Genomic DNA, 14,027 nt, shown 5'->3' on the forward strand with positions numbered 1-14,027 from the left:
ATAACTTCTTAGATCACCAAGAAGTCACCGAGGGGCTTCAAAAAGTAAAATATTACCATTTGCAGACGAATAATTTTGGCTTATTTACTGTTTTTTCAGCATATTAATAATATAATAAAAAGTATGTATTATATTTAAAATTTATATCAAATCTGTTTTTGCATCAAATGGCTTTTAAAAATCGTGTTTTGACTTCTGTTGTGTGTGTTGTTTATTTGCCAGCCTGAAAAGTGGTTTGTTTTAAATTTCGCGCAAAACTAGATAAGTTTAGCAGAATGAGACTAGAAGAAAGGCGGCTAGTCATCACCACCCACTGCCAACTCGTGGGCTACTCTCTTACCATCGAAAAGTGGGATTGACTAGTATATTATGACGCCCTCACGAGTGAAAGGATGAACCTGTGTGGTGTGACGGGAATTCGAACCCGTGCACCTCGGATAAGAAGTCGAGTGCTTTAATCACCTGGCCATGCTGGGCCACCAGCCTGAAGCGCTCTGGATTGAGTTAAACGCGTCGTTGGCATTGAACATGACAAATATAATGTGGCTGTATTACTATTATTATACACTCTTCTAAATATTAAAAATCCCAAATGGACTAAAATTATGAATACAGTGTTTGAAAATGTAGTAGGTCTAATATTAATGTATTGTAAAACTGTAGATCAAAAATTTGCTTAATTTCTGATGACTGTACAATTTGCTAAAATGTTTTATTTTACGTAATTGTTTTTCTAGAAGAAAATGTATTATGTTCAAGAAATTAGTGAGTGGCTTCTGAATTTTAATCTTCAAAGATGTTTTCTAATACTGATTTGAGTCACTATATACTTTTTTGTGAACATATGTTTGTTTGTTTTATGAATTTCGCACAAAGCTACTCAATGGCTATCTGTGCTAGCCGTCCCTAATTTAGCAGTGTAAGACTAGAGGGAAGGCAGCTAGTCATCACCACCCACCGCCAACTCTTGGGCTACTCTTTTACCAACGAATAGTGGGATTGACCGTCAATTATAACGCCCCCACGGCTGAAAGGGCGAGCATGTTTGACGCGACGGGGATGTGAATCCGCGACTCTCAGATTACGAGTCGCACGCCTTAACATGCTTGGCCATGCCGGGCCCTATGTGAACATTATGTTTAAATCGGATAACTTTATAAAATATTTATGTGATTGTGTCATTTACTTCTTGGATTAGTAGTTATACCGCAGTTATCCATCGTGTGAATATTAACCAGCATTAATAGAGTAGTTTAACAAAATAAAATAAATGCTTGTTGTTCTCAATAGATCAGTTTACATATTTCGAGAGTTTATATGAGAAGACTCTCGGTAGAACAGAGGTAAATTTTCTGATTTACAATGGTAAAATCAGGCGTTTGATTGCCCTGAGTGAATACAGGAGATGACCTGACTGTTTTCTACAATAAAAACACATGTGTTTAGAAATGTTTGATATGCATTTCATATCCAAAGTTATTGTGCGTCTTTTCCTTTTCATTTGGAATGGTGGTAAGTCTAAGTGCTTATAATGGTAAAAATCAGGTTTCTATGTAAAGAAATTTAAAATATTTATAAACATTTGTTACTTTAATTGATATATTCGTTTTTGTTTGATTTTTCGTATTTAAACAGTTATATAAGCAATTCAAGTTTCATCAAGTTTTATTTTTCGCATAAAAATATTATTATTATATCCATTAATTGAAATATCGTAATTAATACTTTCGTGTTATCCATCAAGCTCAAAACTCAATTAAAAACTGATATTTTAGTGATCATATCTAGTTACATAATTTCACAATTCGTCATAAAAGAAACGTGGGTCCTGAGTTTTTGCTATAAGAATAACAGTATTAAAAATTATTTATTTTTAACGGTAATTTTGGATTGGTTCCGTAAACATGATTTATTTTTAAAAATGGCGGATAAAGTTAAATCGGAAGCGCTTGATTGGAATATTGACACAGAAGTTCAGCTTTTTCATGCAATGCGAGGCCATAAGCCTGTTGGTTAGAATAAATTAAATTTACTCTTCAATTTAGTGCACTGTTTAATATTACATTTTTGATAAGTTCCAAGTTCATTATCCGTACTTAATACCGGCTTGGTCTATTAGGTTACTCTGTAAATTATACTATTTACAATGTTGTCAGTTATCTGTACAGTACGAAATTGCTATAGATTAACGTTTTAGCTATACCGTAATTAATAATTGCACTAGTATTACAGTAGTCTGTTATTCTTATTACTGTATTCTAAGGATTATAGAGGGATTAGTAACAGTAGTATGGCAGTCTTGCTTGAATTATACCGTTGACTTAATGTCCTCAGATTCGAAAATTTTAAAGTATTAAGTTATGAAACTTAAATATAAAAACGTATTTAGTTTTAATGTTCGACATTTCTTCTGACTGAATAACTATACAAAAATGAGTTGAACGCCCTTCACGGCTCTGGTAGATAATATGTATTAGTTAATAAGTAATATTAATTGATTGTTGTAATACATTAATATTTATTCACCCTTATATTTAAAAGTGTTCTCTCCAACATATCATCAGTGACACTAAATTGGAATTTCAAACACTCAGCCATAGGTTTATTTATTTTTTCATTACACTGTTGAAGTTTTTGAATTTAAATATCACTTGAAAATAGTATAGTATTGTGTAGGTGATTTGCTAATGTAAAAAGATAGGCAAATTGTTTGTCAGAGAAACTGTCAAGTGGAAGACTTCACACATTTGTTTAGACTGTATAGCAGGTACATTATAATTAATCAAATAATGGATATTAGTGTTTTTAGTTTTAGGTTTGAAATAGGTAAACTCTGCATCAGTGGTTCATATCTTTTTTAAAATAATTTCGAAAAAGATGATAAATCCCAGTTAACACATCTCCAGTATTAAATAAATGTGATCAAATAACTGGGTGCATATTTACATTGGAGATTCTAATGATTCATAAGGCATTATAGAACAAAAATGTTTCAAGTACATTTAACATTCTACTTGTGCTATAACTTCAGTTGCTTTGACTTGTCAGAGTGAAGTTGTTGATAAATTGAAATGGAATTCATCATAACAATAATTTCAATTTTTAGGTGTTAATAGGTTTTTCCAGATGATGTGTATTCTTGAGAAGTTTAGCAATTCTGTGAATAAGGAAATATCCTCTCAACAGATATGGGATCACCTGGATACAATGTACGACATGGCAGCTCTGGTAAGGTCAGCTGCATGATATGACCTTTCTCAATGTTCTGTATGTGAACATTTACATGCTAACTAACACAGATAATCTTCATATATATATATTCAATTTGTTGACAGATTAAAATAATACTTGGAAAAATTCTTAACTTTATTTTTTCATATTAGATTAAGTATGATATTTCTCCAGTAATGAAATCATTTCCAAGTATAAACAGAGAACAAAGTAAATTGAATATTATGTGTAAGATTAAAAGTGAATCTAAGAGGAACTTTTCCAGCTACCACTGTGAGCTGTCAACTTTTATAGAGTTTACTGATGACGCACAGTAAAAAGCTTATGAAAGTGTTTTCTGAAATCTGCCAATAACGACACAAAGATTAAAAGTACATAAGAATGATATTATTCTTGTCCACTGGGCTTCGTTATTCAAAATAACATTTTATTTTTTTATCAAAAAAGCAACAAGTAACCTGTGGTTTAAAACATCTCACCTAATAAAAGTGTGCATTTCAAAAGTATGTGACAAAATGTATGGAAAAGAAATTCCTCAAGTGATTGATTGGATTTGAAAATTAAATACAGAATAGGTGTTTTACTAGTAATGAATATAACTGTTGTTTTTGTGTTTGTTCTGAATATGTCAGTAATGACAAAAAGTATCAAATGTAGACTATATGTATAAAGCATATAATCAAAGAAGAAACGAGAGAAATCTCATAAGTACCACTAGTGGACACTCCTCCTGTCTGATCTAAATTCATTCAGTACTGGTACTGTAAATTCTATCCATTTTAAAACAAAAATAACTTCCTAACACATCCTAAATCATTTTTAATTCATTAAACCACAAGTACAAAACCTTAGGAGGAGTTAAAGGACAAATTATAGTAGGATTGACATACAGAACGGTCAACAAAAATAGTAAGTTTACTATAACGGAGGACATAATTTTATTTTCTTACAGTGGTACTTATGTGAAAATTAAAATTCAAGTTATTAACTTTATCTAATCTTTGTAGGTTTTATCTGTGCTTATTTTATTCAAGACATTTTATGAAGTTTATGGTATGAATCCACACCAAACTTGTTTAGATAAATGTGATGTTTTTTTTTAAAGAAAAAAAAATTATTTTATTTTATTAAAAGAAAAATCCACACATTGAAAAAATAATCAAATCATTGTTTTCACCTCATCATTCTTGACTGCTACATATCTTTTGTAAGTGTATCCAATCCATCTATTGTAAGTGTATCCAATCCAAGACATCTTTTTTAATTGTAACCAATCCATCTGTTGTACTCCCTGGTGTGGATTCCTGTATGTGGTGAGGGGACCTTCCAGGAAAGGTTCTGTTCTTTCAGTTTATCTCTTCTGGGATCTAAACATACATCCATGTATTTGCTGTGCGTAACAGCCTGTGAAGGGGAGGAGAGGATCCTGGTGGTTGAGGGGTCCAACCGTAATACACCATTTTAGCCTTGAATTCCTGTAGATGGGTGGCCTTGGTATGGCTCCCTTGGGTCAATCAGCTGGTCCACTTGGGCTAGGGTCAACCAAGTACCAGTGTTGGATGTTCTCAACAGATGTTGTGGACATTGTATCTGATGCTGGTGTTTGGGTATAGTGCTCACGAAACCCTGGTATTGCTGCAGTGTCCTTGTTTGACATTGTAGTGCGTCCACTCATAGGGCTCCTTGGTGGGTGAGGACAGTGGGCACTGAAATTTCACCTTCTTTATTATGGATACTCCAATTAAAAATCTTAATAAAATAGTGAAAAAACAGTCTATAGGTAAATGACCACGTCTTGAAGATTCTGAGCAGCAATCCTTACATCTGTAATACCTGTTGTACCTCATTTTCTTATATTGCATTCATTTTCAGACAAACCTTTAGGGCATATGTCTCCCTTTTTCATTCAGAATGGACTAGAGGGACTTGCTGGCTCTCCAAAGTCAGTAAAAAAGCTTTGACCTGGTGACATCTTGGTGGATACATCCACATCTCAACACAGTGAACTCCTGTTGCATTCAAAGACAATTGGGGATATACCTATAGAGCTTACACCTCATGCTACTTTGAATTCATCAAGGAGAGTTATTGTTGAGAGGGATTTGAAGAACATCCCTGAGTCAGAGATTCTTGTTGGTTTCTCCACCCTAGGAGTTTCTGCAGTGAGGCGTATCTCCACTCGCAAAGATGGAATTATTGTGCCGACCAATGTCCTCATTCTGACATTTATGTCACCACATCTGCCTGCCATCATCAAGGCAGTTTATCTTATTTGCATAGTGCGGCCATACATTTCAAACCCTTTGATATTTCCAGTGTTAGCAGTTCTGTCACTTGAAGACATCATGTCATGGTTCCTGATGTGTGCTTGTTGTGGTGGCAGGGACCATGATGCCTGTGAGTGTGAAATGGAACCTCATTGTATTGCAATGACTCTCACTCATGCTACTCTTGTTCTTGCCCTAAATGGTTAGAAGAAAAAGAGGTGCAGTGTTTCAAAACGATTCATAACATTACATATCCTGAGGCTCGAAAGTTGCTGTCCACCACCTTATCTCAGACATATGCTGCTGCACTTCATTCCACTACTACAGTGCAGACAGATATCTCTGTGTCTCCAAAAGAAACGTTCTCCAAACAAATGAAAAGTGTTTTGACCTCCGTGGTTAAAAAAGTTGATGAATCAACTTCAACATCCATCTTTTCCCTCACATACATTCCAACAAACCCCAAGATCATACAACATTCTTTGGTTATGGGTACAGGCATTTCCTGGGATACATCTTCTTCTCCCACCCCAAGATGCAAAACAACTATTCGTTCACACCCTCAGTTACTGGAATCCCTTCCAACAGCAAAGACCTGCCCAATTGATCCAGGGCAGGATCCATGGAGGTTGATAGACCTTCCTTGAATAAGAACAGTAAGGAAGAAAGATGTGGTCATAAACTGAAGGGTTCTCCACCCAATTCGCCTATAATTAAATAAAAATGGGTCACAGTGATACAGTAGAACTGTCAAGATTTACGTTCTAATCTGGATGATATCAAAACACTGATTGCTTCCTACTATCCTGTATGTCTTTCCTTACAGGAAACATTTCTGAAACCTGCTAATACAGTCACCTTTTCGGCAGTTTCCTTTGTACAGAAATGACAGGCTGTGTGATGGACAAGTGCATAGAGAGGTGGCACTCTTGATTGATCAGCATGTGACCACCCTGTCTTTGCCACTTGACACACCCTTGGAGGCTGTAGCCATTTGTGTTTCCTTGGGTCATACCATCACTGTTTGTTCTCTCTATCTGTCACCTGGAGAGACACATGATCAGTCAGAACTTTGTTCTCATTGAACAGTTGACATCTCCATTTTTCATCCTGGGGGACTTAAATGGACATCATCCCCTCTAGGGAAGTGCTGGTATTGATAGGAGGGGTTGCTCTGTAGAGCGTATGCTCTCTGATCACAACCTTTCTCTTTTCAATACTGGTTCTTCTACTTATTTCCATGTGCCTAGTCAGTCCTTTACTGCTATTGATCTCTCAGTTTGCTCCCTTTCATTATTCTCCCATTTTTCATGTACAGTTGACAATAATCCACTAGGCAGTGATAATTTTCCTACAATCTTGAGAGAGACTGGCCATGGTCGATGCCACCTGACCTGCGTGCCCAGGTGGAAGCTGGATCAGGCAAACTGGTCCTCTTTCACTGCTCTTGCAGAACTTGATCCTGCCATTGTCTGTAAGTCATCAATAGACAACTGTGTGGCAGCAGTAACTGACTGTATTATAGAAGCAGCTGCTCAATGTATTCCTAAAACCTCGACACGTTTTCCACTATATCCTTGTCCATGGTGGAATCCTGCCTGCCACATGGCACGGAAGGCTCAAAAATGAGCCTGGGATACTTTCTGTAGATATCCCACACTCTCGAACTGCATCACTTTCCAGCAGGCCCGTGCATATGCTCGATGGGTAAGACGTTGAAGCCAGAAGGAATCTTTGATTAAGTTCACAACCAGCATATCCTCTACCACCAGTTCCAAAGTCATTTGGGACAAGATTCAAAAGGTCAGTGAGCAATATCACTCTGTCCCCTTCTCGATCTTACTCTCTGATGGTCAGGAAGTAACTGATACCCAGAGCATCACCGATACTCGAGGTGAAAGCTTTTGCCAGGTATCTGACACTTTAACCTCTTTTTCCACCTTGGCCAACAAGATTTGGGTACAGCAATCACCTCTTTCCTTTTGAGCTGATTGTCACTTTGACTATAATCATCCCTTTACACTGGTGGAATTCAAACTGGCCCTTCATCAGTCTGGCAGTACATTGCTTGGGCCTGATGATATATACCATGAGATGCTGTGCCATCTATCTCCTGCTTCTCTTGCCATCCTTTTGGTTGTTTTTAACTGGATCTGGCAGGAGAATGTTTTTTCTGATGCCTGGTGCCAGGCTATTGTTCTGCCCTTCTCCAAGCCTGGGAAGGATCCCAAGATTCCTTCAAATTACCATCCAGTTGCTTTGATGAGCTGTCTCTGTAAGACCTCAGAGAGATGGTTAATACTCATCTTGTTTGGTTCCTCAAATCAAACAACCTCCTCTAGCCCACCCAGTGTGGGCTCTGATGAGAGTGCTCCACCATGGACCACCTGATTCGACTTGAAACGTCAATCAGAGAAGCCTTTCTCAAACGACAACATCTTGTGTCAATATTCTTTGACATTGAGAAGGCTTGTGATACAACATGGAGGTATGGCATTTTGCAAGACCTCCATATATATGGTTACATGGCTATTTGCACATTTTTATTTAAAAGTTTTAATGGACAGGAAATTCCAAGTTTGTTTGGGTTCGACACTTTCCCGTTCTTTTCTACAGGAACTTGGAGTCCCTCAGGGTTGTGTTTTGAGTTTCACACTTTTCAGTATAAACATTAATGCCATCACTGAAGAACTCCCTCTCATTGTTGCAAACGGACTACATGTTGACGACTTTCACATCTCATGTCAGTCGTCAAACATGAGGTATATTAAGCAGCAGCTACAGAACGCCCTCAATTGTTTACTGAAATGGACCACAGCAAACTGCTTTACCTTCTCTCTCTCTAAAACCGTTTGCATCTACTTTTGCTGCCAATGGGGTATTCACCCTGATCCTGAACTCCGTATTGGTGAAGTTGTGCTGCCTGTGGACTCAGACTAAGTTCTTGGGGCTTATCTTTGACCATAAGCTATCCTTTATACCACACATCAAGCAGCTACAGGTCAAATGTACAAGAGCACTGAACATCCTCTATGTCCTCTCTATCACCATTTGGGGAGTGGATCGATGTTCTATGCTAAAGATATATTGTGTTTTTATTCAATTGAAACTCGACTATGGGTCACTGGTCTATGGCTCTGCCAGACCATCAGCCTTAAGGATGCTGGACCCCATTCGTCATCTAGGACTTTGGCTCTGCACTGGAGCTTTCCACACTTCCCCAGTTCAGAGCTTATACATAGAGTCTCATGAACCTTCTTTGTACCTTTGCCATTTGCAACTGTTTTTACTGTATGCTTCAAAACTTCATTCCTTACCAAAGTGTCCCAACTGGAGTTGTGTTTTCCTTCCTCATTGGGCCATGCGTTTTCACATCAGACGGTCTGCCATTGCTCCTTTTGGCCTTCGTATCCAGGTGCAGTTAGATGAATTGGGTTTGTCCTTGGATAACATTGCTGTATCCACTGGTCAGTCCATCCCACCATGGCTTCTTACAGTCCCCAATTGTGACCTATCTTTATGTCATCTGAGAAAAGTACACATCCATGTTTGGAAATACTGTCTGCTATTTGCTTAACATCTTTTGAACTATCTTTCCATTCTTGTTTGTACAGATGGTTCGAAATCAGGTAACTGTGTGGGCTCTGCGATGGTTTGTTGTAGTTCGGTGGTTGCGAGCAGAATCCCCTCTACAGCTTCTGTGTTCACTGCTGAACTGTACGCCATTTCTCTTGCCCTGGATCACATGGAAGCTAAGCAGTACTCAAACTGCACTATTTATACTGACTCGCTTAGTTCTCTACTGGCCCTGGAATCGCTTCACGTTTTCTTTTATCTGTAACTGATGCACCAGTGTGTAGTTTATGTAACACTCAGATCACAATAAGTCACATTTTAATTTCTTGTCATCATTATGATTCACAACGATGGCACCATTTTAAGCATGTTCTGTCCCAAGGTTTATTTGTCCATAATGTTAAACAGTGTTGTTGGTGATGGTGACACTTGTCCACCTTAGTAATGTTTTTAGTTTTTTAAAGGCTATTAATCTTTTTAATTCTATTTAAGTTTTTTAATTTCTACATTACACCTTTTTTAATGTGGCTCCCTTTTAAAAAATCACTGTTCATCTAGTTCGATTTGAAATTAGAAATTAGCTGCTTCTGGTGTCTAACGCTAATGTCTGAACTACCTGTTAGTCATCCTGGCAAGCTGTTTATAATAATTTTGCTACACGTCTTTTAAAACGTTTTTTATTACTTTCCTTTTTGAAAATGGCTATAAAGTCAAATAACTTGGAACCAGGACTAGAAAGGCCAACTTCAGGTGACTGAAGGTGGTTTTTGTACATACGTGTTAGTCTTCCTGGTGAGTTATAATACATTACAGTTACGCTACAGAAAGTCCTTTAGAACTTGAATTGTTGTAGTTTTTCTCATGATGTTGTAGACTAGATGTAAACTTTGGTTTTATGTAAACTTTGTTTTTAATGTAAACTTTATTTTGTTTTACCTTAATTTCCTTTAATGAATTTTAACAAATTTACTTTTAACTTTTTACTGGATGTTTGTTGCAGATTGCCCAGCTGCTTTGTGCCATAAAACACTAAATCGACCAACCAACCATCTATTATAAGTGTACCCAATCCAAGACTTCTACTTTAATTGTAACCAATCCATCTATTGTCCGTGTATCCAATCCAAGACATCTACTTTAATTGTAACCAGTTCAAGACATTTACTTTAATTGTAACCAATCCAATCCATCTATTTTAAGTGCACCCAATCCAAGACATCTACTTTAATTGTAATCAATCCAAGACATCTATTTTAATTGTAACCGATCCATCTATTGTAAGTGTACCCAATCCAAGACTTCTTCCTTAATTGTAACCTATCCATCTATTGTAAGTGTATCCAATCCAAGACTTCTACTTTAATTGTAACCAATCCATCTATTGTAAGTGTACCCAGTCCATTTAAATTTTTTTTTAATAAGTTCATGCCACACATTGTTCATCTTTAATTTATGATACTTGTATATAATTTGTCTTTCACTTATGCTGAATGAAAAAGCTGCTGTGAAATTTAACTTTGAGTAATATTACTGTGTGTGAATATTTATTTGTAATGATATCCTGTTTCAGCACGAATCTGAAATTCTTCCCTTTCCCAATGATGAAATTGAATTTTCTCTTCCTGAATCTGACTTTGGAGAGTTGCTCATGGACAAAGAAGATGACACAAGCTCTTCATCTGGTTCTACCACACCTTCTTTGAAAGAATCAAAGGGAGATACTAGCATTTCAAGAAATGAAGGTAAGACTGGTAAAGATACACCTACATCATCTAAAGGGGGTAAGACTGACCTATCGTCCAGTTCTAAGGGAAATCGAGGAGATTTCACTAAAGGAGATTCTGGAGCTAAACCAGGTAAAGGGGAATCAACTGGAACCTCTCACAAGGGAAATAAACTTGAAAGCTCCAAGACTGAAAGCAGTGCAAAAAGTGGGAAAAGTTCTAAGAATGATTTGAGTGGAAATCCAAAAGGCTCCAAAGGAGATTCTGTGAAGGGAAGGAAAAGTGACGGATCGGGGATGGGGAGCGCTAAAAAAAAGAGAAGGGAGTCGGAAGAAAGCTGCTCCAAAAGTGTAACTCCTGGTGGTGCTAAGGGAACTAAATCTGATAGTGTAAACAGTTCTTCCAAGACTACTGGCACTGCTAAAAGTAGCAAAAGTGATAGTCACAGATTAGGGAAAGGAAGTGGTAAAGGTGACGTGTCTTCATCAGAAGAGAGTGTAGGAGGTAATTATTTAGTGTTTTTTTGTTGTAATAAAACAAGTTAAAAAAGATATATTTTTTTTGACATCTGGAAGTATAACTAAAGTGCAAGATAATGCCCAATTTTACCAGAGCTGTTTTGTTATAAACATGTTTCAAGATAGTTTAATATTTGACTTGCACATTGTGCTTTGTCATATGAAGAACTGTTGGTCATTAACTTGTATATGATACGGAAGTGCCAAATTTTGGATATAACCTTGGTGACCATTAACCTTCTAATCTAACACTTTGGTTAACAACTGTTACTTTTGACTTTTAAACATATCACTTCTTTGTAACCTGACAAACTATTTGTAATTAACTCATGCCTCAATATAATGTGCTTTCTGTTGGTTAAGTTACAAACAGTTTTATAGTTGTATGTGAAGTGTTATCATTTGATTGAGTACAATGCAAGAAGTGATACTACAAGTAAGTATAAAGAATGATGAAACAAATAGTTTATAAATAAACAAGTGCAGTGTGTAAATATTAAATAGATAAAGGTTGTTATGGCATAAAGAAGGCATATCCTAACTAATCTTGAATTTTTACATAAATTATAAAGATCAGATTACCATTGTTACTAAACAATGTAAACAAAACAAACTTGGGTTGTTTATATATTTTGTAAATATATCTTTATGAATCTTTACTATAGGAAGACTTGTAACATTATTATTTCTATTGTCACGCTGCTACATAGTTATAGCCTAATTATGTGACACAAACAGCAGTTTGTCTGCTTTAAAACTAAAACATTTATTCTTTCAGCCACACCCAAATCTAGCAAACATCATACATCTAAGGAAGATATATCTGAAACGCCAAAAAAGAAACGTTTGTCTTCTAACACTCCACAGTCAAATAAAAAAAGAAGAACATGACTAGAAGAAGAAGATATTGTTTTGTTTTTTTACATGCTGTTCAGATGGAAAAATGTTTCCAGAACTGCAGTGATGGAGGTTCCAGTCTTCTGCAGATTTCAATTATTTTATTGACGTCATAAATTCGTACATTTTCATTCAAAAGACTTCTGTGAAAAATTACTGTTTCTGCTTATTGTTTGTTTATATGGAAGCTACTAAGAGTTGAAATTGAATGACTAACAGAATAAAAAATCTGTGAAGTTAATGAACTGGAAACAAACGTTACCGCTCATCAAGATGAGTTTTATATTTTTATGTACGTATAATGTTACTTTATAATAATAATAAACCATTAAATCTCAACCCAAGTCTTAGTGTTTATATTCACAAGATTTATTGTCCCCAAAGATTACAACTAATACGTGTACTCGATCAGACAATGCAAAAGTTTTTATTCCTTGTGGCACAGAATGATGCGCGCAATACTTTTGAATCTGTATTACCACAACACAAAAGGTCACTTGTTTCGTGAGATCTATTCCGTCCAACTAATAATTTTGTTAAAGACTTGTGTAATTTGATGCAATGTACCATTCAATTTCTGTTGATTAAAACAAACTGTACATGAGTATTTTACGATCACTTGTTTATTTTTATTTTGCTATTCTCACTGAACGAGAAGTGATGGCCTAATTATAAATTGCAACGTCATTGTTCACCTGGCGTTATTTATTCAAAAATTATGAAATTACTGAAGTTAATACTAGTTTGTTTTTGTTGTTAAGCCCAAAGATATACCACAGTACCACTGGAGGGTGTCAATACAGCAAAAATTTAAATATAATGAGATATTTATGTTTGCAACAGGAAAAGTTTCAACAAAAACTATGTTAACTGACGCTGTTTCACTATGAAGTAATGATTCAAAACGAAATGATCAAATTCGTTTATGTACACAAAGGTGGAAGTACGTCATGTTGGAAAACCATTGTAGTAAATTAATTGAAACATAAAAAAAAAACACACAAAACACCAGAAAACTGAGTCACATAATTAATCGCGGTGTAAACTTTATTTAGTAAAGAAAACGTACAATTTAATAAGACTGATCTGAAGGATCGAGGGCCTAGTGGTTAATTTGCACAGGTTGGTGAGTCCAAGAATCATGGTGCACTTCGTGTTGCTGAAAAAAAAAAACACGCTGTAAGAGTGATAATCAACTTTTGACAATGAGTGCCGTTAATTATCTATCTTCCTTCTAGTCCTTCAGTTTGAAATTAAGAACGGCTGTGTGCAAATATGTCTCGCGTAGCTTTGCTTGAAAATTATGAAGTAAATAACTTAACAGCCAAAAACATTTTGAATAACGTATCGGTTTGGGAGAGATGGGTTGTTCTAGGTGAAAAATAATAAATGCATTATTGTATTTTCAAAAATAAAGTATAGAAAATTCCGAAAACAAGTTTCATGACAACCGTGTATTTTGAAAACTTAATTATGACGTGAATAAAAATTACTGATATTTTCAAAAATATTTTTTTAAATTAATATCTGCGATTTGTTTATAGAGCTTATTTACGTAAATGTTCCTTTTTCTGGAGTAGCTGTGTGCAAAATTCAACAACCGAACAAACTCTGTGTGCCATTCACAAACCAACTATTTCTGGTTCTAGATAAAAGGAAACACTAAATGGTTGTTTTGAATTAAGCACAAAGCTACTCATTGGGCTATCTGTGCTCTGCCTACCACGGGTATCGAAACCCGGTTTTTAGCGTAAGTCCGCAGACATACCGCTGAGCCACTGGGGGTCGAAACACTAAATGAAAAGATAAAAACA

The 14,027-nt window shown here is 35.9% G+C and overlaps 1 protein-coding gene across 2 annotated transcripts; it reads left to right on the forward strand.

Annotated features, from left to right (window-relative positions):
* Nucleotides 1–1,858: 1,858 nt before the first annotated feature.
* On the forward strand, nucleotides 1,859–12,820 carry LOC143254036 (uncharacterized). Of its 2 annotated transcripts, none has more exons than XM_076508768.1 (4): nucleotides 1,859–2,012; nucleotides 3,107–3,228; nucleotides 10,645–11,302; nucleotides 12,095–12,820. In XM_076508768.1, the coding sequence occupies exons 1-4, from the start codon at nucleotides 1,922–1,924 to the stop codon at nucleotides 12,205–12,207; spliced, it is 984 nt and encodes a 327-aa protein (XP_076364883.1). In that variant the 5' UTR covers nucleotides 1,859–1,921; the 3' UTR covers nucleotides 12,208–12,820. The 2 variants fall into 2 exon arrangements, with proteins under 2 accessions (XP_076364883.1, XP_076364884.1); XM_076508769.1 differs by having other exon boundaries at nucleotides 1,904–2,767.
* The last annotated feature ends 1,207 nt before the right edge of the window (nucleotides 12,821–14,027 follow it).

Source organism: Tachypleus tridentatus, chromosome 6 (assembly GCF_004210375.1).
Source record: "Tachypleus tridentatus isolate NWPU-2018 chromosome 6, ASM421037v1, whole genome shotgun sequence".
Classification (NCBI taxonomy): Eukaryota; Metazoa; Arthropoda; class Merostomata; order Xiphosura; family Limulidae; genus Tachypleus; species Tachypleus tridentatus.

Bases quoted from the DNA above. Each gene is read 5' to 3' on its own strand.
- LOC143254036 (XM_076508768.1), top strand. From the start codon at position 1,922: ATGGCGGATAAAGTTAAATCGGAAGCGCTTGATTGGAATATTGACACA. The intron at 2,013-3,106 runs GTTAGAATAAAT...TTCAATTTTTAG, and splicing joins GCGAGGCCATAAGCCTGTTG to GTGTTAATAGGTTTTTCCAG. The intron at 3,229-10,644 runs GTAAGGTCAGCT...ATCCTGTTTCAG, and splicing joins TGTACGACATGGCAGCTCTG to CACGAATCTGAAATTCTTCC.